The 27,516-nt window shown below is 45.1% G+C and overlaps 1 protein-coding gene across 2 annotated transcripts in view; it reads right to left on the minus strand.

The window, feature by feature from the left end:
• GABBR2 (gamma-aminobutyric acid type B receptor subunit 2) overlaps positions 1-27,516 on the minus strand; it is a 416,448-nt gene that overhangs the window by 202,404 nt on the left and 186,528 nt on the right. For both annotated transcript variants that reach the window (XM_021927328.2, XM_031654347.1), the window contains exon 4: positions 1,580-1,681. In XM_021927328.2, coding sequence (XP_021783020.2) covers positions 1,580-1,681 — 102 coding nt within the window. The remainder of the gene's footprint in view (positions 1-1,579; positions 1,682-27,516) is intronic.

Below are 27,516 nucleotides of genomic sequence, written 5' to 3' on the forward strand. Positions count from 1 at the left end.
GCTGACTTTCAACTAGTATCTCTGCTCTGCACACAAAGGTTCTTTAAACATTAAAGTCTGTAGATGCTGGGCCTCTGGAGCTCAGGGAGCTATTTCAAGTGCCCTGCATGGGGAGATGCCTCTGCGTGTGGCATGAGAACGTCAGCGCAGCTGCAGGCCCTCCCCTCCTCTCCCAACCCTGCCCCAGATGCTTCCTGCAGAGCAGCCACCCCACCCCTGAATCCTCCAGGCCCCACATAGCCTGTGACACTGCAAGGGGGAGACCTGGCTCCAGCCACCTCGGCTGTCAAACAGGCCCTTCCCTGACTACTGTGTCCTCATCTGCAGAGGCTCCCGAGGCTGAAATGTGACCCACAGGCTCCGTGTCTGCTCTGAAGGAGGTGGTAGACAACTGATATGTTGCTTTCCTTGCTCCCCTTCTCTGGGCTTTGGGCTCCCCATCTGTGAACTGGAGGATTTAGAAGGCAACTGCTGTAAGCTGCTACCTGCTCTGACTGGTGTAACCTGGGACCCACACGAGACAGAAGGGACATATCTGCAGTTGGCATCTGGGGTCTCCATGCCATTGACTTCAAGGGAGTGCCTGAAGGAATGGAGGAGAGGGAAAGAGGAATCTGATAGCTCTGATGACACTGGCATCTGCTTACAAACCTCCAGGAAGTCCCCAGGATAAAAGATCAAACTTCTAAGCTTGGCATTCAAGGCTCCTGGGAACTGACTTCTGTTTCAGCCTCCCTTCTACCCCACTCCAGGTACTTCTGCCTCTGTGGAATTCCTGCTGATCCTAAGCCATGATGAGCATGCCTACCCTACCCTCTGATCTTCCCTCCTACCATGCCGGGCTCCTGTAGGAGGGGATCCCTCTCTTCCTCCACCACCAAATGTTGTCTCTTTATGGAGCCTTGTCTGAGCCCTCTCCCCAGGTGGGATGAGTCACTTCCTCCCTTTGTTGCCAGGCCCCTTTGTTCCTGTTTCCCCTGAGAGGTCTCTCTGTCTTCTTCACCATGCTGGGAGCAATATGAGGACAAGGTCAAGGCCGATGATGTCTATGAGCCCAGGAGAGGGTCTGGTTTATAAAAGCTGTTTGAAAGAGTTTGCAGAATGAATGGACAAATGAAAGTTAGAGACTGACTTACAACTGGGGAAACTTCTAGTTGACCCTGTTTCTAAAGTGAGTATCACCGGATAGGGGTCAGGAGCCTGGGCTTTCAGCTGCAACAACAAGACTTCTTTGCTGTGGTCTTTCTGCAAGACAGTTCCTCTCTCTGTGCCTCTTCAAAACAGACATGATAATCATGGGTGCCCTGCATGCCCCTGACACTGTGTTGAGAGATATAAAACCATCAGGAAAGTGCTCAGTGGCTGTGCACCTGCAGTCAGCACCTCTGGCCAGTGTTGGACAGCAAGGAAGGAAAAGCCAAGGGAAGCCAATTCCTGGGAGCTTCTCCTGTCTGGGATGCCAAGGTGGAAATGAACTTGAGACCCAGACCATACTTGAGGCTCTTTCATAGTCAGGTAATTTGGGCACCCAGGGCATTCAGATCAGTCTGCCATTCACCCTGTGGCTAGCCACACCTACCTTCAGCTTTTTGACACTGGTACAGGGATCATTGGAGAAGCTCTCGGTGTCTGAAATCTCAATGTCCTCGCCATACAGAACGCCAGTCAGGTCGTTCCGCACCTGTCAGCAAAGAGAAAGCAGAGGGTGGGTGTGCTGGGGACCACAGGAAGGGTCAGTTCAGAGGGGTCATCCTGGGGAAGTCAACTGGGCAAAGCGAGTTTCTCTACTCCACCGACAATGCAAAGTGAGTGGTTTTGTTTTACATTATTAACTAGACCGGCCCATGAAAACTTGAGGATTCCCCAGTCCCACCCTGCAACTGACACATGGATACAAGGAGGCCAGACAGGTTAGGGACTTTCTAAGATTGCCCAGGGAGTTCCTGCAAGAGTCAAGATTAGCACCTTTGCTGGTGTTTCTCCACCACATCACACTGTCTCCAAATCAGGCTATTCAATTACGTCTTTGTTAATATGTTGCATTATTTATTTGCAACATTATTTCACTTTTATGGTGAGGAAATAGCTAAGATATTCAAAGACAATACAGAGTAGAGGAAAGAGGAAAGAAGTATGGAACCTGCCTGTGATGTTAAACATAACTATGTGTCTACTGACACACAGAATGAGGAATATCTATGGATGTGAAAAGCAAAGGGCTGCAAACTCCAGTGTTACCAGGACCAGCCAGTGTGTGAACTAGCCTGTGTGGAAGGACATTACAGAATGATAGGGCTGGGCATGGGCTCACACCTGTAATCCCAGCACTTTGGGAGGCCAAGACAGTGGGATTACTTGAGCCCAGGAGTTCAAGACTGCAGTGAGCCATGATCATGCCACTGTACTCCAGCCTGGGTGACAGAACAAGACCTTGTCTGAACAGAGCAAAACAAAACAAAAGACAGCAACAGTTGGTTGCTGAGTTAGAACGTGGGTTGAGGGTTACCAGACCTTCTGATTTTTAGGGGGAAAATCAGAAATTCAGACTTTTAAAATATAAAATCCCCTAATTTTTAAATGTGGATACTATTTTGAATTAAAAAAAAAAAAAAAAAGTAAGGACCGAACCACATAAACTTAAAGTCTGTATCTGGCCTGTGGCCGTGGCTGCGTACCCTCTGACATAGAGCGATGGAAACTGGACTTTGTGTTTTGGTAGCAAGAACTAGGTTGGGGTTAGGGGATCCAGCTTCTAGTTCCTGCTGTATCACTGACTTGCTTGTGACCTCAACCTCTCATGTGATCCTCCCCTTCTCTGGGCCTCAGTTTCTTCCTCTTTAGAAGATGCTTTAAGCACTTCTTGTTCACACCCATTAGCATGGCTATTACCAAAAAGCAAAACCACAAGTGTTGGTGAAGATGTGGAGAAACTAGAACCCTTGTGTATTGCTAGTGGAAATGTAAAATGCTGCCGCTGCCGCTGCTGTGGAAAACAGTACGGCAGCCCCTCAAAAGAGTAAATATAGAATTACCACATGATCCAGCTATTCCACTTCTGGGCACATACCCAAAAACTTGAAAGCAGGGACTTGACAGACAATTTACACCCATGTTCATAAGGGCAAGTGTTCACTGTAACTAAAAGGTAGAAGCGACCCAAACATTCACTGCTCGATGAATGGATAAACGAGCTGTGGTATATACAGAGAGTGAAATATTCAGCCTTCAAAAGGAATAAAATTCTGACACATGCTACAACATGGACGAACCCTGAAGACATCATGCTATGTGAAATAAGGCAGACACAAAAGGACAAATATTGTATAACCTATTCATACGAGATACTCAGATTAGTCACATTTATAGAGACAGAAAGTAGAATGGTGGTTACCAGCAGCTGAGGGGAGGAGGGGAGGAGGTGTGATGGTTTAATGGGCACAGAGTTTCAGTGTGGAATGATAAAAAAAAAAAAAGTTCTGCAGATGCAGTAGTGATAGTTGCACCAACATGTGAATATACTTACTGCTACTGAACTGTACCCTTATAAATGGTTAAAATGACAAATTTTCTGTTATGTATATTGTACCACAATAAAAAAGAACTTCTTATTTCAACACTTGGTGGATCCTTGTAATGTATCCATCAGAGCATTTTGGATAATCTGGCCCTAAATGTCACAGGATGGTTACCATCAAGGAAGGGAGACAAAAGAGACTGTGATGGGAGCTGCCATCTTTTATTTCTTTGAGAGAAACATGAAGTAAATGGAGCCAATGTGAACATGTAATCATTCCGGCTAGCAAGTCCATGGGTGTTTATTTTACTCTGAATGCTTGAAATGCCTTGCGATCAATGTTTTGTAAAAAGAAAGACGCTGTCCCAGTCAGGGTGATCCTTGTCCATCCTTCGTTTTTACCTCAACTTGATGGAAGATGGGTGACTAGTCAATGCGGGGGGAAAGTTAACTTTTCCATTGGAGTTTATTTCTGCTGCCTCAAATCCTTTTGGATACAGGTGGGTCCCATGATGAGTTCTGAGCATCACGAGGGTGTCGTGGAACAACAGTCATTATTAAACAGGGAAAACATGCACACGTGGCCCTCCTGGGAGGAGCTCAATGCGTGAGCTCCTGGAAACACACAGTCAAGCCTTGGCTCTCCACTTGCGTGGCACCCACATTCTGAGAAACTACTCAAGCTCTGAAGTCTCAGTTTTCACACCTATAAGATGGGGGCAATACAGCAAGTAGCTCACGGGGCTGACTCAAGGCCCACCAAAAACACTGAAGATGTGGAACGGCTTTGTAAACTCTAAAGTTCGACACACCACTTAGAAGTTGCAGTGATCATTCCCAGGCAAATGGCAAAGCATCAAGGCAGCAGCGGCTTGGGTATCCACATGTGTGTACTAATGTGTGCATGAAAGCTATATATAAACATGGCAGAATAAAACGTTTTATAGGTGATCAGACCTCAAAACAAACGGACAAAACACACCCTAGATGTCATCTCATCCCTCCCCTCATTTCACAGATGAGGAAACTGAAGTGTGATTCCCAGTCCTGGCTGGCTCTTCTGGATTCTGCCAGATGTGGACAGTTTCAGAGGCCCAGGGAACCAGAACAGACCAGAACAGATGGTCAGTGAGGTCAGCCACTCACCGCCCAGAATCTCAGCACTAAGGAGTCTGTGCTCACCTGAAGTATTTATCCTAATGGACTTTCTGGGGAAAGCAAATGGAGGCAATCAGTAACATTATAAATGACATTTTAAAGTAACAAAAGCATAGAAAAGAAACAATGTAACAGATCTTCCTCACAAGGGAAAAAAATTTACATGCTCCTTAAGTGGGTAGAAAGACCCTTTAGTACACTGATGGAAGATTTACTAAGAAAATTTGTAAATACCTGGGTTTCCTTCTGTAACTGCAGTTATCTCTTATTTAAAACAGAGCCAGGCCAGGTGCGGTAGCTCACGCCTGTAATCCCAGCACTTTGGGAGGCCAAGGCGGTTGGATCACCTGAGGTCGGGAGTTCAAAATCAGCCTGGCCAACATGGCGAAACCCCGTCTCTACTAAAAATATAAAAATTGGCCAGGCAGTAGTGGCATGTGCCTGTAATCCCAGCTACTTGGGAGGCTGAGGCAGGAGAATCACTTGAACCTGGGAGGCAGAGGTTGCAGTGAGCCAAGATCGCACCATTGCACTCCAGCCTGGGCAACAGAGCAAGACTGTCTCAAAAAACAAAAACAAAAACAAACAAACAAAAACTGGAGCCAATGTCTTGCCATTAATTTCATTTCTGCAAAATGATTTCCTTTTATCTATTAATCTCCTGTATAAAAATAGAAGTATGTTCTTCTCAGAAAGGAAAAACTCTTAATTCCTAATAAAATACAGTCACACACACACAACATACTCTCACACACACACACACACACACACACACACACAAAGTATGGCAGGGGGTGCCCCTGGGGGCCTAATCTGCATATTGGGCCAAGTGAGGCAGCCACCAGGAGTCTGATTTGCTGAAAGCTCTGGGCATCCTGAGAGGGATGGGGAGAGATGGGAAATGATGGGCAGGGGAGGTCATAAGGCTGCCCCTCACCTGGAAGGGAGCCCCAGGAGGGCAGGAGACACAGACTGACAGGCAGTGAGGAGAGCTGTGAGCAGGCACCCAGGGCTGCTGGGAGGGAGGTGAGGAAGGACTGGGCTCCCTACAGGCCAGGGCCTCTGGGGTTACCCAAAGGGAAAACTCTCCCCGCTTCTGGTACAGCGGATCCAGGACCTGGCCAAGGAACAAATCCACAAGGAGCTGAAAACATTTGGCATGGAGAGGAACGGATGGGTCAGAGCCCCTGGAATAAATAATCGGCGGTAAGAGGCTTGGAGGCAATAGTTGTTAACTCGACACCTCCTCCTCACCCCGGCGACAAGAACGGGTGTGGCCCATTCATGTGAGTTCGTGCCAGAAAGCATGTCCCTGAAGCAGTGGTTCTCAAACAGTGGCCCCTGCACCAGTAACACCAGCACCATCTGAGAATTTACTAAAAATGCAAACTCTCCAGCCCTGCCCAGAACTACTGAATCAGACACTATGGCGTGGGGTCCAGCACCCCATGTTTTAACAAGCTCTCCAGGTAATTCTATGTTTAAAGAAATACCTTCTAAAGGAAGCAGGATACATTTTAAGTAAATGATTGATAATTGTGTGAAAAAAATTTTAATGGCTTGGATATTTTCCCCTTGGTTAGAAGAGACCAGAATGTATTAACTGAGCAAGGCAACTGACAAAGGGTGATTAAGACTAGGAACCCCACCACCCCCTGGTTTTTTTTTGTTGTTTTTTGTTTTTTTTTTTTAGACAAAGTCTCACTCTTTCACCCAGGCTGGAATGTAGCAGCATGATCTGGGCTCACTGCAACCTCCGCCTCTCAGGTTCAAGCGATTCTCCTGCCCCAGCCTCCCGAGTAGCTGAGATTACAGGTACCCGCCACCACGACCAGCTAATTTTTGTATTTTTAGTAGAGACGGGGTTTCGCCATGTTGGCCAGGCTGGTTTCAAACTCCTGACCTCAAGTGATCCACCTGCCTTGGCCTCCCAAAGTGCTGGGATTATAGGCGTGAGCCACTGCACCTGGCCAGGAACTATATTTTAAAAGGTATCACATCTAGAATGAAGGAAGGGACAATCCCTCTGCAATCCATCTCAGACCACACATAGAGCCCTGGGCTCAGTTCTGCTTGCCTTCATCAGGGTAGCGACAAAGTGGTTCACACTCAGAGGAGAGAGGTGTGACTAGGACAGGGACCAAGAGCCCTTTACGGAGACCATGGGCACCGGCTGGAGAGTGTAAAGGTCACAAAGGGTGAAACCAATGACTCCTCAGGCTCCTGTGCAGCTTTGGGAATCAAACAGCCAAATGCAAGACTGTTAATACTTCAACTCAGACTTCAAGTTCTAGGAAGTCCCACATTTTTCATAAAGCTAAGAGCCAGGAGAAATCCGTGGCGTTGAGGGAAAGCCAGCAGTAAGGACAGCCCCACTCATGCTGACCAGGGAGAAAATGCCGCCAGGTCAGATCAGCCATCAGAGCAGCAGAGATGAGTGTGTCTGCCCACAACCTCCCTCCCAGCTGGTTCACGGGGCTGTGGGCGAAGAGAGTGACAGGGACTTGTCACTCCAATAAAGCCATCACAATGGCTTCGCTCCTGCAACTGACTGAGCACACAACCTCCGTCCGCACACTAGGCATGGGAGTGCACAGTCTTTATCCATGCCTGCAAGACATAGCGGGAGAAGGGGAGGGGTTGGAGGAGGAAAAGGAGATGAGAGAAAAAGGTGGAAAGCAAATGGAATCGGGAAAAGAGTGTAGGTAAACGAATGACTCAGAAGAATCTTCTCACTCAGCGTTTAATTGAGTTCATGTAACCCGTTTAAGCCTAATGTGGGTCCACACTGTCCCATTAGGGAGGCTGGTCCCCACTTCTGAGAAGGCCACAGTGCCACTCCATTGCAAGGCCTCCTCCCTGCTCTGAAACCTGCACCTCTCCATTAAACACAGAACAGCTGCCAGAGGACGTCAGGCACTGCCCTCTCTCTAGAATCACCCAGCCTTGGGTTTATCAAATCACTGCATGACCCGCTGCCTCATGCAGTGATTTGATGGGCCAAATCACTGTGTGGGCCAGTGTGTTCTCTCCATCCACGCTGTCTCCGCTTTAGGGCCCCAGGACTGTATCTGCACGCCCTGCCAGGCTCCCATCCCCTGCAACTCCCTGCTACCCACAGGTAGGGCCAGTGAACTCCTGGCTCCTATGGATCCTCCGCTTGGTACTGGACACTCCTGCCCTCCATGGATGCAAGGTGAGGGGCCTGAGGTCAGGAGCCCTGGGATGCAGCCCCCAGTGAGCCTGGCAAGGGACCTTCTCTGACCTCAGGCTCTCAATCTGAGCTCTTGCTTCATTCCTGGGACTGAAATTCTCTCTCATGCCCAGTCACTGCCTGGCTTCTGGGCTTAAGCACCTTCCCGAGCAGCCACTCACCACTTTGGATTTTCCAGAATGGGCTCTGTTTGTCCCTACCAGTCCCACTCCTTCATTCACTCACTTATTCACCCACTCATTCATTTCTGATATTGACATCTCTTCCGTTTCAGGAACCATCTGAGATAGCACCGGGCCTCTAACGATGACCAAAACTGTTCACTCTCCTGGATCTCTGTCTAGTGAGGGCAAGAGGCATTTGTCAGCTGACTGTCCCAGGGAATGTGTAAATGTTCACTGAGACAAGGGCACTCAAGTTCAGGGGCAGGCTTCTGGGAGAGGCTGTAGCAGAGGAGTCAGCCCCAGACCAGGAGGTATGGCAGGGGGAAGGACTCCAGGCCGAGGAGCAGCATGTGTTCGTCCTGTGACAGGGGGGAGCTGGTGGAGAAACTAAAAGAATGTCCCAGTGGGCTTAATGCAGAACCTAAAGCAGGGCCTGGGGGAGGCTGTCGGAATGAACTGAGAAAGAGGTAGGTGAGGGCAGCCCGGGCAGGCCTTCCAGTTCACATGAAGGACCAGATCTTGGCCCTAAGCACAGTGGTAACCCATGATGAGGTTTTAAGTGATGGAGTGACATTATTAGAACGATGATTTGAAACAGTTGCTCAGGCTGCTGTGAGACCACTGAGGGGCAGGGACATGAGGGGAAGAAGAAGGGCAGGGAGGGGCTCCAGCAATGGTCCAGGCGAGGGATTCTGGAGGCTAGATGATACGATACGGGAGGTGGCAAGAAGTGATCGGCTTGGGGGTACATTCAGAATAACTAATAATCTGTATTAGCCATCTGCTGCTGTGCAACAAATTATCCCAAAACTTAGCAGCTTAAACCAATATGCATCCACGGTCCCCCACAGTTTCCATGAGGAATGGGGAGCAACTGAGCTGGGGGTGTCTGGCTCAGGGTCTTTCAGGAGGTTGTGGTCAGGATGCTGGCTGGGGCTGCTGTCACCTAAAGACTTTGGGACTACATGTTGGGATCACCTGGGGAGTTTTAGAAACTGCTAATGCCCTAGCTGCATCCTAAACCAATCAGAACTTCTGGGATAGGACCCAGGCATCTGTGTTTTTACAGCTTTCCAGGAGTTTCCAATGTGTAGCTAAAGTGGCTACTGATTAGGGGTAAGAGCAACAGAATCATTAAGCTCTCGGCTCTGTTGCCAGCCTGCCTGAAAACCCCCGAGCCTCCTGTCCCCATCTCCTCCAGACCCAGGGCACCAGGATTGCTCCCCAGCTCTCTCCTGCCCCCTCTAGTGGGTACATCTCTTCTTTAATCCCCAGGCCCTTCTACTCCTGGCCCTTAGCACCCCAAGCAGACCCTGACTATGACAGAGGAGAAAATGGAGAGAAGGAAAGGAGGCAGGAGGACATGAGAGAGAAAGCAAGAAAGGGAGAAGAGAGAAGCAGATTATTACAGCAACTTGCTACCGCATTCAGACCACCTGTCCCACACAGAGAAGGCTCCCATGGGCAAGTGAAATTCACAGCCAGTGGCTGGGGGCTGCAGAGAGCTCCAGAGATCTCAAGGCACTTGGCTTCTATGGCCAGTAGTTCCCCAGACAACTTCCCTAATGAGGCCACTGCACCAGCAGAGGAACCATCCAGAAAGGCACAGATCCAGGTGAAGACGGGAAGAACCAGGGCTGCACCACATGCACTTTACAACTCTGAAAATTCTAATTAGGTTACGAAATGAACTTGAGAGCAAAGCGAATTCTCAGCTCTCCTATGGAAGCTGAGGTAACCTACTTTGTCATTCAAATGCACTCGCTATATATAGCCACAAATTGTGCCGAAATGTCACTCCTCTTACCTGACTAAAGTGTATAATTATAGATTTACTTCTATTCATTCATGAAATGTGTCTTCACTTGATTAAACAGTTCATTCAAGGAAAATCCATTAAAATATGGAACATGTTAAAATGTGGCTCCTTAGAGGCAGAGGGCACCGTTGTAGCTAAGATGCTAATTAGGATAAACAGGCATTTGAAACACTCAAATCTTTGAATAATTCAGGCCACTTTTACTGGGGCTGGAGCTCCCCAGGAACTGCCATTAATTTAAGCTAATTAAAAAATTAGCCTGGAGAGGCGTAGACCAAAGCCGACTTCAAACACCAGAGAGCCATCATGTAGCAGGGGGGACACAAGGCGCTGGGCACCCCCATGGTGCTGGAGCACCAACAGGTAAGATGGTTCAGGAAATTAGATTTTGGCCCAATGCCAAAAAACCCACAGCTTTCTAATGACGGAGAAGGTGGCTTTGATAGATAGTGAGGTCTTTCAAAGATTTCAGGCATATGCTTAAAAACTTATCCGTGTGGTGTATTTCTGCCTGTCCAAACCTGATCCGCATTCATGAAGAGAGCATTCCTTTTGAAAAATGGAGCCACCTACTTTTTAGATTTCTACAAATAAGTCCACTCTTAATCACCCATAACCAGATTTGAACGTAAGTGAAAAAAAATTTAAAGGGCAAGTATGTAACTGAATATGTATCAGATCTGCTGCACAAGGGGAACAGCTGTACTTGGGGAATGCCTGTTGGTATATATCCAGCTGTATTCAGGTGTGTGTGTATGTGTGTGTGCATGTGTGTGTGTGACCCATGCATGTTCACAGTGCAGAGCCAGTGGGTTGAAAGGTGACCTCCAAAAAAGATAGGTCTAAGTTCTAACCCCGAGAACTTGTGAATGTGACCTTATTTGGAAAAAGGGTCTTTGCAGATGTAATTAACTGAAGGATCTTGGGATGAGATCACCCTGTATAAATCCAATGTTAAGGATTCTTATAAGAGAAAGGTAAAGGGAGACTTGGGACACAGAGACATGAGGGAGAAGTCCACATGAAGACAGAGGCAGAGGGTGGAGTGATGCAGCTGCTGGTAAGGAGCACCTGGAGCCACCAGAAGCTGGGAGATGCAGGCAAGGATTCTCTCCTAGAGACTCCAGGGCAAGCCTGCTGACACCTTCATTTAGGACCTCTGGCCTCCAGAACTGTGAGACAATACATTTCTGTTGTTTTAAGCCACCTAGTTTGTGGCAATTTGTTTCAGCAGCCACAGGAAACTAATACACTTGGGGCAGGTTCCCATGGAGAAGCCTGGGCTTCCTGTCCAATCTAGATGCTCACGTCACATGTCAAGGCCTCTGGAACGGAACCCCAGTTTCCCTCTACTTGGTGGCACCATTTGTCTGTCCCAAAGATATATGGTATTTCTTATATCTCCAGAATCACCAAAAGCAGGGAAACAAGTGGAGGACCATAAGCGGTGCATTGTGGACATGTGGGTGCCCGGGACAGGGGCACTGGCCTCATGGAGCTTCAGTGGAGGGCTCAGGAGTCCGGGTCATTGACTTTGAGTTGACTTGCAAAGAGGTGACCATGAGTACTGGGGCTATAACATTTTCTTCCCTATGGACGTGTCAGCTCCAGGAGGGAAGCATTTGGTTTGTTTTGATCTCAGGATCCTGTATAGTGCCTGGCATACAGTAGGTGCTCACAACTGTGGTAAATGAGAGAATGGATGAGTGCATGCTGAGGCTAAGCCATGGCCGCCCACTCTTAGATGGAGGAGGGTAATATTCTGAGCCCACTAGACCCATCTTGAGCTGGTCTCACAGGGATGAGGCAACTTCCCAAGGGCTGGGCTGCATGCTGAGGCTGAAGACCCAGCCTGCAGATGCAGGGGTGAGTCCCAGGGGCAGAGCTAGCTGGAATTCTATCAGGGCCCCAATGAAGGAAGAAATCTGGGGAGAGCTGTGGTGATCTGGGGGCACCCCTGTGGGGATATATGAGGCTTGAGGGCAGCTGGAGTTCCCTGGGGACAGTTCCCTGCCTCCCTCACCATGGCAGAGAGTGTCAGGCACCTGTGACCTGAGACCTGCCCAGCTACTCACATCATGCCCTCATGGCAGCTCCTACCTGCTGGGAGTCCAGCTGGCCTACATGGCAATTGGGAGCAGGGATCCCACCTGGCAGAGCTACAGGCCCCCACACCCAACCCACAATGCCAGCTCTCAGCACTATCATCGCATTACGAAAGTCCTCCAGAGGGAGGGCAGGGAGGCTGCAGGCTGCTCCTCTCCCCAGCCCACCACTGCTCCTCGGAGGCATGTCTCCCAGAGCCGCACACTGTAGGGGAGAAACACACCCTCGGCCCAACTTCAAGAAGGCAACTGGGGCCGCTCCGGCTTGCAAATCAAATCAAATCCCTCTTTCCATCAGCCAGGCTGATGGAAAACTGATTTCTCAGTTTTAGAAATTCCAAAGAATCATCAGTGATGGATAGAGTCATGCCCTTCCCCCAAAGATGTCCATGTCCAAATCCCTAAAATATGTTACCTTATGTGGCAAAGGGGACTTTGCAGATGGGATGAAGTTAAGGATGTCGAGATGGAGCAACCATCTGGGATTATCCATGTGGTCTGACATGATCCCAAGGGTCTTTATAAGGGAAGGAAGGAGGTAGAAAAGTCAGAGTCAGGGAAGAAATTTGTTCGAAGATGCTCTGCTGCTGGCTTTGAAAGTGGAGGAAGTGGCCAGGAACCAAGGCTCACAGGCAGCCTCTAGAAGGTGCAAAAGGCAAGGAAACATTCTCCCCTAAAGCCTCCAGAAGGAACCAGCCAAAATCAAGAACACCTTGATTTTGACCCAATGATTTTGAACTTCTGATCTTCAGTACTATAAGATAATAATTTGTGCTGTTTAAAGACACCAAATTTACGATGACTTGTTGCAGCAGAACAGGAAACTGATACAATAAGCTTTCACCTTGAGATCCCACACATCTTGAAATGCCAACATGCTGTTTGAAGTCTTCCCTTGTTCCTAGACTAGCACTGACTTCTCCTCTGAACTCCACAGTCCTGGGCTCCAGATCCCTCTTCTTGGCTAAACAGAATGTCCTGAGATTCCATACACCTTCCATCTGGGACACCTCCTGCCCCTCCAGATGCCTAGCACAGGGGCTGCCTGAGGAAGAAGGACCAGGTCCAAGCACCTTTCTTGGATAATGCACACAAATTTCCTGTTGGGCATCCCCAACCACCAGTCTTCCCTTTGGCTCTCATTTTCCAGACCTCACCCACTCTAGGAGCAGTCGGTGAAGTCAGGCTACACTGAGCTGTTGGGGAATGAAATTAGCCATCAGACCTTATTGCTTTCCTTGTGACAAACTGCCCATTGCTTTAATTGTTCCAGACTCGAGGGACCAAACCAATGTTTACAAAAACATTGGGTATTAATAAAACAGGGAGGCTATATAGTTAAGGTGATGAATAGAAACTTCTATAGGAAATCGGCAATATGCAAAGTGAGTCTCTGACACCAAACTAGAGACAGATATTAAGAAATCACACCTGAAGCACCAAAGCAAGCCAACTTCAAAACCATTCGCTGGCTCTCTGAGCCCAATTCCTGCTCCTGTCTCTCCAGGAATGGTGGAGGGGATGGCAGGCGGCCACATGGGAAAGTCTAGGCCTGTGAGATACCACTTCGTGCATCCCTGAGGAACTGCCACCAAACCCAGGGGACTGGCGTGGTACCTGGGCCTCAGGGAAAGGGCCAAGACCAGTGGGAGAGGCCACCAGGAAGTAGATTTTAGCTCCCTCAGAGACAGAACTTTCTAACAAGAGAGTGAGCCAAGGAAGGACGGGCCCTTCCCCAGGTGAGAGTGAGCTCCCCGCCATGACAGGTATGCAAGCAGAGGTGGGTTGCTGTAGAAGGGATTCAGGCATCAGATGGAAGGACAGAAGAGACTACTGGATCCCCAAGGAAGGTCTCAAATTCTCAAACCTGAGAAGTTGCAAACTTGCCCATGGGGAGCTGCCTAGGTGGTACATGTTCTCACCCCTGCAGAAATAGGACAGCTTCAGGCCGCTCCGCAAGCTGGATGAGCAGTGGGATCAAATCGTCCACCTTTGCACTTCATGGTGGAGTTTAAAGGACTCCTTCCTGAGACCCTGGGAAATCACTGCACTTTTTATGAGCAGCTTTCTTTCCAGTTCTGGATTCCAAAGTGGGTGATTTGTCCTCAACTCGTGTTCCGCTCTGACATCCTAAGCTGCTAGCATTTGCAAACCCCACCACTTGCTTCCACTGGTTCCCTTCTTCTAGGGCTTCAGATCTGGGGTGTGGGATGAGGTGAGGAACTGAAGGGCTGGGACCCCCCTTGGCACAGACAGCAAAAGGCATAGGTGCAAACTGCTCCCAGAACCCACCTCTCCTCCTTCCCTTCCCTCCACTCCTCCTCTCCCACCCCCATCCCTTACTCCAAGCCCTCAGGGAGGAAGGGGACCACAGGTGACACACCAGGATTGACGCTGGAGTGAATTTCATCCTCAACAATCTTACAAGGCAGATACCATTCTTTCCATTTCACAAATGAGGGACTTGAAAGATTAAGTCACTTGCCCAAAGCCTTACAAGTAGTAAGTCAGAGGGCCCAGACTGAAACTCACGTCTCTCTGACTTCCAAACATCCAGGAGGGGAGAGAAGAGGAAGGGCTTGGGTGGTGGCACTGGCCTGGCCCCTGGGTGGTTCCTGCAGGGAGAGGACCCAGTGAGTGACTTTCTTGCTTGAGCATCCCTCTCTAGACTGGGAGGTCCCGGGGAGTTGAGACTGTGTTGGGGCCTGTCTGTGTGTCCATGCTGGATATAAAGCCTGGCAAAAAGCAAGCGATCAGGACACACAGGAAAGAGAAGCATGGCAGAACTGGACATATCCAGGAAGCAAGGGCATCACAATCAGAGAATGGTAACAAAAGAAGGAGACAGGAACACTGAGGATGCACTCCACCTTCACTCCTGGCCCCAAGGTCTGCAAAGAGAGCCCTCTGTCCAGCAGACAGAGTGAATGCTGTCACTGTCAGGCCCACTCCTGGTGTCTGAGAGAGAGGCTAAGCTCAGACCATCAGAACCAGGCTGCCACACACCAACTCACCAGCCCTTATTGGACAGCTGGGGAAACTGGGTAGAGACTTGCCCCAAATCACACAACTGTCTAGGTACAGAACTAGGACTCAAACCCAGTTTCTTGCCGCTAGACCAATATTGCCCAAAGCCATTTATTTAATGGCAGCAACAGAACAGTAAGCCCCCAAGAGAGCCACCAGCTGCAGCCCTTTCAGGACCCTTTCCAAAAAAAGGACCCTTTCCAAAATCCAAGACAGGTGCTGCTCCCAGGCAGTACCTAGCCCCATTCCTGACTCCCGGGGTGGCACCATCTTTGGTGATCCTGGCTCCTAGCTCCAGGGTTCCAGAACCCAGCACAGGGCTTGGCACAGAGCAGTTGCCTGGTAGTACTAAACAGACCTGGAAATCTCCTGACATCAACCACCCTTGGGCTCAGAGTTTAGGGCAGCAGCTTTCAAGCCTGCTTGTGCATATGCATCTTCCCAGGAGCTTTGTAGAAATACAGATTCCTGGGCCCCAACAGAGAGATTCAGACACTGGTACAGGAGGGAGGCCAGCAATCTGTGTTTGTACAAAGTGCTGTGAGATCTCAGTTGCACAGCCAGATTTGAGACACCCTGTTAGTGCGCTCTAGTCTGAGTGGCCCTTTAGCTTAAGCTCCCTTGTTCCTAAGGGCTCTCTAATGGAGATACTATGGTGCACTGCCAGAATCTTCCAATGGACAGAGGAACTCATTCCCCATCTGCCAGGATTTGCCCTTGAATAAAGGAGGCAGCCTCATCCAAGGTCACACACCTTCCCCAGGGCTCCCTGAATCCAGTGACTGGCCCAGCCTTCTGGTCTCTATTTGGGACTTCTCTGAAGGGCCATCCTAGCTCCACAGCTCCCCATGGGCAAACTTGGCTGAGGTCTCTCTTGCAACTTCATTGTGTGTCAGCTTCTTCCTCCACCCAGTCCCACCTTTCCCATCCCTTCCTGTGGGTACTGGCTAACAAATCTCCTGTGTGCTGAGCCCCCAAGAGAGCCCCTCTCCTGGCAAAACTGACATTGAACAAGCTCACCCTCCACCCACATGTGTCAGCTTGGACCAAACCACTACATTGCCACCAAGTTCTCAGATGACAATATCGCCTGCTGAGAGCCTGAAAAGCAGCTGCTTGCTGTAGAACCCTCATAGTGACTCAAGGACTTTAAGCTTTTCAAAATAATTTCTAAACTTCATTGAAAGTGAGGAAAGCAGTGAAGTGATAAAACTACCCCTATGCCCAGTACACTAATCCAACTAGTATAATAACTCATAATGTTGGTTATTCTCATTTGCTTTTATCCACATGCTCCAGCCTGCTCTGCCCTGCTTTGCTTATGGAATTATAACTTTCAGATAGGGCAGCACATGAGTGGCCTGGTCCTGACTTCCAGCTAGGCTTGGCCAATGGGAGCCCAGCAGGAGTCAGGAGACCAATGAGAACCCAGTGGGAGTCAGAGGGCCAATGGAAGCCCAGCGGGAGTCAGCGGACCAATGAGAGTCCAGAGGGAGTCAGAGGACCAATGAGAGTCCAGCAGCAATCAGAGGACCAGTGAGAGCCCAGCAGGAGTCAGCGGGCCAATGGGAGCCCAGTGGGAGTCAGGGAGCCTATGGGAGCTCTGTGAAAGAGAGTCAATGGGAGGCCCCAGGAGGAGTCAGAGAGAAGGCAAGAAAGAGTTCAGGGTATTTCTTCCCCTGACTCCTCCCTGGCTTGATTAGAGCCCGTGTGAAGCGGCTGCTCCTTCCACCTCCAGTAGCACTGCCCTTCCCTTGTCCTCCAGAGCACTTGATGCTCCTGACGCCAACCATTGCTAGCCCCTGGACCTGCAGTAGCCCTGGTTGGTTGCATTGACTCTGCCTGAAGTACTTCCCTTAAATCGGACGTCAGCTCTGAAGATGCCATCTGTTTCTTGCCAGGACATTAATTAATACTGTAGATATAAGTTTTTCAGGAAGAAATCATCAAAGTATAATTTTTATATCCATATTTTTTCACCTAAGATTATAAGATATACTTTGTAATTCATTTCACCACTGACCATGCATGCGCGAATCCCCTTAGGTTGCAGACCTCAGCCCTCTTGTGTCTAAGTCCTGCTTACCCTTTAAGCCCCATGGTAAACAGCCCTTCCTCCATGAAGTCCTGGATTCTCCAATGAGCTGCACTTACCCCTTCTGAACACCGGCATCCCCTGCTCCTTCCTCCCAGACCCTGCTTTCTCGGCCCTGCTCTGGAGTAACTGGGAAGGTCTGCAGTGATCAACAGCCCAGATAATCCACTGCAGCAGCACAGAGCATGAGGTCCCCTCAGCCCCACAGCCAGTCCTGCAGGTGGCCGGGGGAGGATGCTGGGCTGCTCATGTATGGAGAGGATCTAAACTCTGGACAGCTCCCTCAAGGTCAGGAAAGACAGTCGGCCCTTCCCCTCCCATGGAGCCCATGGAGCCAGCCCCATCCTATAGAGGTGCTGAATGTGTACCCTGGGAGGGAGCTGGTGGGCTAGGTGAGCCGACTGTGTCTTGGGGTGGACACTGCACCAAAGTGCTGAGCAGGCTGAAAGCCTGGGAGCAGGGTCCGAAACTGTGCTAAGCTAAGCAGATTTTATAATGTATCTTCTTACGAGCAGTACTCAGAGACTCCAGGGAACAGGTATTTACTCTGCAGAGTCTGAATGGAATTTTCCAAAGGGGACCAAAATCTGGAGGCACCAAGATTACTGTTCTTGCCATGGCTTGTTAATTTGTCCATGAGCAACTGCAGGGCCTGAAGGCCCTATCTGAGCCCCTGTCAGATTTTGGCATAATGACCTGGCTCAGTCAGCACTGGGTGAACAAGGGAATGAATGAGACCACAGGACACCCTATGCATCTGCCTGAGGTGGGTGTCATTTAACACCTGGTGCCCAGCGTTTCAAGGGGGAGGCCTGAGGAGCATCTGTGCTCCAGTTATCAGAGAAGAATAAGGGTTCTTAGGCAGAACTGCCAGAATGCTCCAGAAGGGAAGAGAAAATTAGAGAAGGCTGCACATCCATGATAGACGAGAAACGTCAGAGCAGGAGTGGGGACTCATTTACTGAGTGCCTGCCATATATGGAGCCCTCAAACATATATCACTCCTTGTGGGCATGGGTGTAAACCCAAAAGGTACAATTATGACCAGTTTATGGGTAAGTAAAATGAGATTCAGAGCTGTTGAGTCAACTGCCCAAGGTCACACAGCTAGGATGTACGGAACCTGGGATTTAACTTCAAAGTCTATCTCTGTCTACATAGCCTATGCTGGATACTAGTAGCTGGCAACTTTTTTTGTTTGTTTGTTTTGTTGTTGTTGTTGTTTGTTTTGGTAAAGGGTCAGATAGTAAATATTTTAGACTTTGCAGGACTTACAGGTTATTTCACAACAACATTGCAAATGCAGCCATACACAATGTGCAAATGAATGCGTGTGGCTATGTTCCCATAAAACTTTATTTATGAAAACAAGGGGCCGGATTTGGTCCATAGGCCACAGTTTGCAAACCCCTGTTCTAGACTCAGGATGAAGAGGCTGTGGTTCTATTTTCCCCTCTAGAAAGGCTGTGGGAGAGAGGCAAAACATGAACTCGAGTCAGGTGACTCCAGACTAGCATACTGGCTATGTCCCCACTGCTGGGCCACCTTGGGTGAGTAAGAAAACTCTCTGAGCTTTTTTTCTTGTCTGTTAAAAGGGCATAACCACAACTTATCTTTGAGTTGTTGGAAACGTAAGCTAACACATGCTAAGTGTCTACCATGGCTGAAGTTCAATAAATGGCAGTGTTCGTTATCAGAAATGACAAAGTCAAGAAGGGGAGGTGGGGAAAACATGCCGTGGGGTTGGGGGAAGGAGGGGAAGTGATGGTGGTGCCACTGATACTAAACCCCGAAAGGTATATCTTCTCACAAAGGCTGGCTATGGGCTTTCTGCAGGAGAATGCTACTCTATACCTCACGAAACCCCAAGGGGGATTCATAGGTGCCTGTGATGGGAGGAATCTTTTCACCACCCCCAGAAGGAGCAGATGTGTGGAGCTTGGTGACTCCCCACGGAGGGTAGGAAGGCAGCTGTTCACAGACTTGATATGGCAAATTGTGTGATGTGCTGTCTTCCTGGGGCAGGCAGCCAAGCATCGATGGAGGAGCCTCTGCAACCCCCTCCCCACAACGCCTGCTGCCCACGTCTGCTGACTCACCCAGGAGGGTCTGGGCATGCCAGAAGAAATCCAAAATGGCTCTCTAGTGAAGCACAAGGCTTTCGAAGGGGATGGAGACTTGGAGACAGGGGAATGGTTTTTTTCTGTTTCCACTTAAAGGGCATAACTTTGGCAGAGAAGGGAGGATGTGGGGAAACTCCATCAATATTGCTGAAGGCCAGGATGTGGCTCAGGACGCCAGATGATGAGTCCCTGGCAAGGGACAGAACTCATTGCCCCAAGACTGGCAACACCACGTTTGGCAGGAGAATTCTCCATCTGATCGAGAGGATGCTAAACTGGAACTTGAGAAGGGGAGGAAAAGTGCCCAGGAAAAACTATAAAACCAGATATGAAGAGAGCCAATATATATGAGGAATTTTAAAAGGGGGCCGCGGTACAGGAAATGCTCAGGGATTCTCATATGTCTGTATACCAAAGTACAAAGTATGAGAAACAATGTTAACTATGAAACTTTTGAGAAAGATGGTAAAGCTAAGCACAGATGTCCAACTCCCACCTAAGCTACCTCCTTCTGAAAGTGACAGAAAGGACCAAGGGAATATAAAAATAGGGGGGAATCTGCTTCAGCCTTGGAAAATAGGAAAGAGTGCCATCAATATGCCACCAACTTTGAGGAATTTCTGCTAGGTACAGTGCCAACAGAACCAGATTGAAGGCTGACTCATGGCTGTCCTTCCTGAGAAAGTAGTGTGGTGCTGCAGGGAGGGTGGATGTGCTGACAAGACTGACCTCACAGCCTCTGATGAGTGAATGAGTGCTGGAGGAGAGGCTGGGCCACAGGAAGGTGCAGAGCCTACCTCTCACTAAGGAGTCCACCTGTCACCCTGCAGCCCAGCAGCCTTCAGGAGTGGTTGGGTTATTAGATCTAAGAACAAGCAAAGCCTATTGAAGTCCAGTTTCTGTAGGACAGGCCTAGGCATCTTGCAGACACAGCAGGCAAGTAAACAAAGGCAGAGGCCAGGGGGAACTCTGCACATCTGGAGCAGCTGTTTGACAAACTCACAAAGAAACCATTTAAACAAGAAATGCCCACACCACCAAATGGTTTCCTAATCCCTTTGCTGCTTGCCCCTGGGCTGGTCATATAAAATGTCATAATCCAGTCTTCCAGATAAATATCCAAGGTGAAGAATTTAACAGCATCTAGATAAAACAACGAGGGGACTCAAGAAGAATTCACCCATGCTGTAAGCGAATACCAGGTCATGGAAGGCATAAAATGCATATGGAACCTATGAAAACTTTCTGAACTATAAAGGAAACAAACAAGGATCGCAAGCAAATAAAGAATATCATCTCTAAAAAGACTTGCTGTAGGAAATGAAAGTAAATTGTAATACCCATTTTGTATTTCATGTAGGTTAAAGAAAATCTGGACTCTAAATCTAAAAAATAAAATAAACAATAAAAGAAACTGAAATAAAAGAAACCAGGCATAGTTAAGATAATAATGACTGGAAATGAATAATGTTATGAGAATTTTAAGAAGCATTAGAAGCAACGAGGAGCAGGATTTAATTGTAAAAAAACTGATGAATATTGTGGAGGACAATCTTGAGATGCTGTCTCACAATGTAAAGGAAAAGGACTAAGATTAAAATGACCAGAGAGAAAACAAAAATATGGAGAATAAACTACAAAGGCTCACTCATGAATTATTGATATTTCTAAAAAAGATACCAGAACAAAAGAGTAATAATTAAAGATATAATAAAAGAAAACTTCTGCAATCAGAAGAAAGACTAGATTCCTCAAATAAAAATGTAATCATAATTTAGACAAAACAAAAATCAGCTATGTGCCGTTTTTTCTTTATGAGTTTCAAAAATAAAGAAAGAATCCTACAAGCAACCGGTACAGGGGATTAAAAACACTTTATTTCCAAAGGAAACAAATCAGATTGCATCAGACTTTATTACAACATTGATGTAATGTCTAGAGAGCTTATGATCATGGATATTTATACTTAGATAACTTGTCATTCATAGGCAAAGCTACAGAGAGAAACTGTGATTTATGCAAGGGCATAGATATAAAACTCAAATGACCTTCCTGAAAAACAAAAGATGTACTCATGCCACAGAGAGATAAATCAAAAGACGTAACTCATGAAACTGACTCATGTCACAAGAAATTAGTCATGTAAATATGGATTTGAATCTTAAAATCATAGTTATTATAGTACAGTTTCATAAAGTGAAAATCTCAAATAACAACTGAAAAAAGCATATCCACAATGTAAAGAGTAAAATCAAATTAAAACTCAGATTATAACAATACAGAATTATAGGCAGTGAGGGATGGAGAGTAAACAATTGTACTAATTTCTGTAACTTACAATAGATATTGTTGCATTTCTAGGTTGGCACTTAGGGAAGTAAAAGACCGATATTTTATCAGACTCCAAGTTCTTCAGCTTTGGGACTCGTACTAGCTTCCTTGATTCTCAGCTTGCAGACAGCCTATTGTGGGACCTTACCTTGTGATTGTGTGAATTAATACTCCTTAATAAACTCCTCTTTATATATTAAAAAAAAGTACAATTGTAGCATAGTTTTATTACAATGACGAGATATTATTTAGCTAAAACTATAAGATTTGATCAAAGCTATAATCAAAGACATTTATATGCTTCAATACATTTAATAGCAACCAAAACAAGAGTAAAAATATGTATGTGCATTAAGAAGTTAGAAGAAGAATGGTGAAAGAAACCTACATATAAAGGGAAGGTATTATTCAGGAGAAAAGCAGAAGCAAATAAATTAAGAAGTAGATAAATCAAAGCACAGCCAGTAAGAATCCAAGGGCTGGTCCTCTGGTTGAAAAACAAGATAATGGGATGCCTTACTGAAGAGTTAACTTGTGTTTTTTGCTATCTTCTTTAGCAAGAGAAATGTCTGAAAAGATGAGTAATCTTTAAAGGAGAAGCAAGTAGACCTCCCCTCCCCCAAGCAATCAAGTAGCTGTTTTAAGAAGGAAGATAAACATGTAGCTCTATTACGTAGCAAAATGGAATAACAGGACCATTTGGGAGTAGAGCTCTAAGAGGAACCGTCTCTGACCTGTGGGGATATGGATATCTGAGAAGAAAAAGCCAACAGAGTTCTAGATCCATAGGAGGAGCTTCAGGATGCTAGGAAGTGTGTCCAGGAACCTAGATTAGCAGCAGTAACCAATCAGACCAGTGTCCACAGCACACCCAAGTGGCAGGAGAAAGCAAGGGCTGCAGAATGCAGGCTCTCCCAGCTTTCTATTAGAAAACCCAGTAGAATTGTTGGTCATTTTAGAAGAGGGTGATAGATACTTCAAGACAGAGACACTGACCCTAGTGTATCTGGCAGATGGAGTGCTTGATCCAGGTTTAATTTCATTTGAAAAAATAATAAAAAACGTAAACATTTCTTTCCCACAGAATTTAAGATATTAATAACAATTATGTCAATAAAAAGCAAACTAGCTAATCAAGGGGAAAAGTGCGAAAAACAAGAAAGAGCATATAACAAAAAGCAGAGACTTTAAAAATTGTCCTGAAATATATGCTAATAAATTTGAAGATCCCAAAGAAATGGACTATTTTCTGGAAAATATGTTACTAAATCTATTTAAGGAGTATAAAGCCAAAATCAATAAGCATGGAAGAAGCTACAAAGATAACTTGTAAAAAGGGCAGACTGAAAAATATAAAATCCTGGATGGTTTCATAGACTCACCTTTTTATTTTCAAAGAGCAGTTAATTTGTATCTATAAACTATATAGGACACCTAAAAACATGGAAAGCTTTCCAACTCTTGTCATAAAACTAGAATATTCCTGACAACTAAACCTGACAAAGACAGCACAATCACAGCAAAATATAAATTGTCATATGTACTTACAGAACAAATAGATGAATTGGTTAAAAGAATAACAAACCGCATAAACAAACAGTGGAATGCCAATATGGTTTAATGTAAATATGAATTCCAGACCCATTTATCCAATAGCCTATTCAACCTCTCCATCTGGATATTCAACAGGCATATCTAAACTGTTGACCCCCTTCACTGAAACTTGCTCCTCTGCACTCTCCCTCAAGTTGAGAAGTGATAACTCATTCTGTCCAGTTGCTCAGATAAAAAACTTTGGCGCCATCTTTGATGCCTCACTGTTTATCACTCACACTCTCATTCATTCCATCAGGAAATCTTGTCAGCTCTACTGTCAAAAAATATGTAGAATCTGATTGATTTTCACTATCTAGTTCAAGTCACCACCACCCTCTACTCGGTGGTGTCAAAAGTACCACTTTTAAAAACCTAAGTCAGATAAAATCCCTCTTATTAAAAAAAAAAATTCTCCAGTAGTCCAAAAATAAATCCATACTACAATGGTCAGTCGATTTCAACAAGGGTCCCAAGACTATTTAATGAAGAAATAATAATCTTTTCAACAAATGGTCCTGAAACAATTGAATAGCTTCATATGAAAGAATGAAGTTGGAACCTTACCTCACACCAAATATGTAAGTTAACTCAAAAGAGACCAAAGATCAAGGATTGTATCTGACTATAAAATTCTTACAAGGAAGCATGGGTTTAAGTATTCATGACCTTGAATTGGACAATGGTCTCTTAAATATGACATCAAAAGTAAAAGCAGCAAAGGAAAAAAAGATAGATTTGACCTCACTAAAATTAAAAACTTTTGTGCAAAAATCACCATTAAGAAAGTAAAAAGAACCTTAGAATGGGAGAAAATATTTGCAAGTCACCTATTTGATATGATCTAATCCAAAATATATAAAGAATGCTTACAACTCAATAACAAAAAGACAAACAACTCAATTAAAAATTGGACAAAGGATTTGAATAGGCATATCTCCAAAGAGGACATACAAATAGCAAATAAGCACATGAACACATGTTCAACATCATTATTCATTAGAGAAATGCACATCAAAACCACAATGAGACACCATGTCACACCCACTAAGATGGTTATAGTCTCTTTTAAAATGGAAAATAACAAGTGTTTGCAAGGATGTGGAGAAACTGGAACCCTCATACCTTGCTGGCGGGAATGTAAATGGTATATCCATAGGTGCAAACCAGAAAATGGTTTGGCAGTTTCTCAAAATGTTAAATGTAAAGTTACCAAATGACCCAGCAATTCCACTTCTAGGTGTACACCCAAGAGAAATGAAAACATACATCCCCACAAAAATTTGTACACAATGTTCATGGCACCATTATTCATAATAGTCAAAAGTAGAAACAACTGAAATATCCATCAACTGGTGAATGATAAACAAAATGTGTTACATCCACAAATTAGAATATTATTTGTCCATAAAAAAGAAAGGAAGTGCTGATACATGCTACAACATGGATGAACCTTGAAAACCTTATGCTAAGTGAAATAAACACAAAATGCCATATATTTTGTAATTCCGTTTATATGAAGTGTCATTATAGGCAAATCTATAGAGACAGAAAGCAGATTAACAGCTGGGGGTCAGAGAAAATGAGTGGCTGCTAATGGATGTGGAATTTCTTTTTGGAGTGATGAAATATTATCAAATTAGATAGTGGTAATGGTTGCACATTATTGTGTATATACTGAAAACCATTTAATTGTACGCTTTAAAATGGTGGACTTTATGGTATGTGAATTTTTTCTCAATAAAAACAAAATCCAAACCATTCTCCAATAGTTTCCCAACTGACTCAAAGTATAAGCCAAAATCTTCACAAATGTCCTAAAAGAACCACAAATCTCTTGCCCCACCTCCACTCCACACCAACCGCTCTACTTCTCCCACACCCACCCTGTTCCAGTCATCATAGCCTCCCTGACACTGCTCCAGCACTTCCAGAGTCCCTCCCACCTCAGGACCTTTGTGCATTTGTTCTCTCTGCCTGGAACCCTCTTCTCTCAGGTCTCCGTATAAACTGCCCCTCACTGCTTTCAGGTGTCTGCCCAAACATCACCTCTTTGAGGCTCTCCTTGACTTCACTGCTCGCTGCATGGGATTTCCTACTCCCTTAACTCTACTCTGTCTCCCTAGCACTTATTATTATCTGACATATTTTAAATTTATTTGCTCATTATTTTTTTAAATCATTTGTTTCCCCCACTAGAATGTAAGCTCCTTGAGGGCAGGGAATTTGTTTTACTCACTGATGTGTCTACAACGCCTAGAATGGTGACCAACACAGGCTAGGCACTCAATACATATGTCTTAAATGAATGAATGTATTACCAAATGAATACAAGGAAACTGATTACTATAATTTGTCACACTAATAGATCAAAGGAAAAATCCATAGCTATCAATCTAAATTCTAAAAAGGCATCTGACATTTTAGCATGCATAGCTAAATAGGTACAAACACTGAGTAAATAAAAATAGAACATCCCTTGAGAGGATGAGGAGTATCTGCTCTTCTAACAGACATCAAACCTTACTAGGAGCATTCTCATTAAAGTCAAGGACAAGGCAAGAATACCCACTGTTATCACTATTTTAAAATATAACTCTAGAACATCTGGTGAATGAAGCAATATTAACAACAATAATATATATTATTCATATGTTAATAATATACAATAATATAATATATATGTATTATATAATATATATTATAGATAATAGTGGGTATTCACTCCTTTGGACACTGTTCTAAGCCCTAAATGCTTTACATTTGTTAGCTGTCTTAATACTCATGACACCTAACATTATATTAGCATTTCCCCATTATCAGGGACACAGAAAAATTAAACAACTTGCCCAGAGTCACCCAGCTGGCAAGTAGCTGAGCTGGAATTAGAACCCAGACGGTCATTCTGCTATGACTGTCATTTACCACTGTGTAGTACCGCCTCAATGAAAAATGATGAAAATAAAGATGCCATAATACTGGAAAATAGAAAGCAAGTTTATTCTTGCTCCAGATGTTATTGTATCTACCTAGAAAATCCAAGAGAATTAAGAGAGAAAAACTAGCAGAAATAATAGAATTCAATATAGCCAGTCATAAGATGTGGACACATACATCAATAGCTTTCTCATATCCCACCAATAACCACTTAAAAACATCAAGCAAAGTAGATCCCATTCCCCAAAGCAATAATAAATGTAAAATGCCTGATAATAAACCTAACTGTTCATGGAAAGGACCTGTGTGAAGAAAATGACAAAACTTTGCTGAGGATCCAACAAGAAACTTTGAATGGAGAGATGTTCCATATGCATGAGTGGGAAGACATGGTATTATAAAGATGTCAACTCTTCTACAAATTAATTAAAGTAACTGAAATTCAAACAAAAATGCCAAGAATTAAACTGGTGAAAATGAAGGCAATTGTTAACAAAGAAAGGAGAGCTGCACATTAGATGATAAAGAAACCCTGAGGTACCCATTCCAGCATAGACAGATCAATGGAACAAAATGTAAAAACTCAGCAACAGTCAAAAGTTGCACCATCCAAGACAGTGGCCATCAGCCACATGTGATTATCAAGCTCTTGAAATCCTAGTGACACATGTTGAAATGATAGCATGTTGGATATGTTGCATTAAATAAAATATATTATTAAGATTAATGTTACCTGTTTCTTTTTACTTTACAAAATGTGGCTACTAGAAAATTTAAAATTATATATGTTGGTTTGCATTATATTTCTGTCATACAGAACTGGCCTAAATCACATGCTAAAGTGTAATATATTATTTTCTAAAGATAACATTTAGCATAGGCATTTTAAGTAAATCAGAAAAAGATATATTAAGTGCTGAAAGAAAAATTGAGTGACTATAATGGCAGGAGAGGAAAGGTTGATATTTCAGACCGTATACTGAAATTCCAGATAAATTGAAGAATGAAGTAAAAAATATACTAGAAGAAAACATAGGTGTGTATTTACAAAAATTTTGGAGATGGGAAGAGCTTGCCAAGCATAATGGAAAGGTGAAAAAAAAATGGTCTTGATAAATTTGACTGTATAACACACTAAATTTTTCATTAGATCGACTAACATCAAAAACAAAATTAAATGTCACATGAAACATGGAGAAATATCTTAACAAATGTGACAAAAGGCTGATATGATACCCTTCCTTTATAAAGAGCTCTTATAAATCAGTAAAAAAAGAACAGTCTAATAGGAAAAAGTGCCAACGACATGAACAGCCAATTTACAAAAGGAGAAACAGAAATGAGAAATATTCTTAGTAAAAAAGAAATTCAATCTCAATAGTAATGAAAGAAATGCAAATTAAAATAGCAATTGCCAAAAATCAGAAAAGAATAAT

The sequence above is a fragment of the Papio anubis genome, chromosome 13, assembly GCF_008728515.1.
Source record: "Papio anubis isolate 15944 chromosome 13, Panubis1.0, whole genome shotgun sequence".
In the NCBI taxonomy this organism is placed as follows: Eukaryota; Metazoa; Chordata; class Mammalia; order Primates; family Cercopithecidae; genus Papio; species Papio anubis.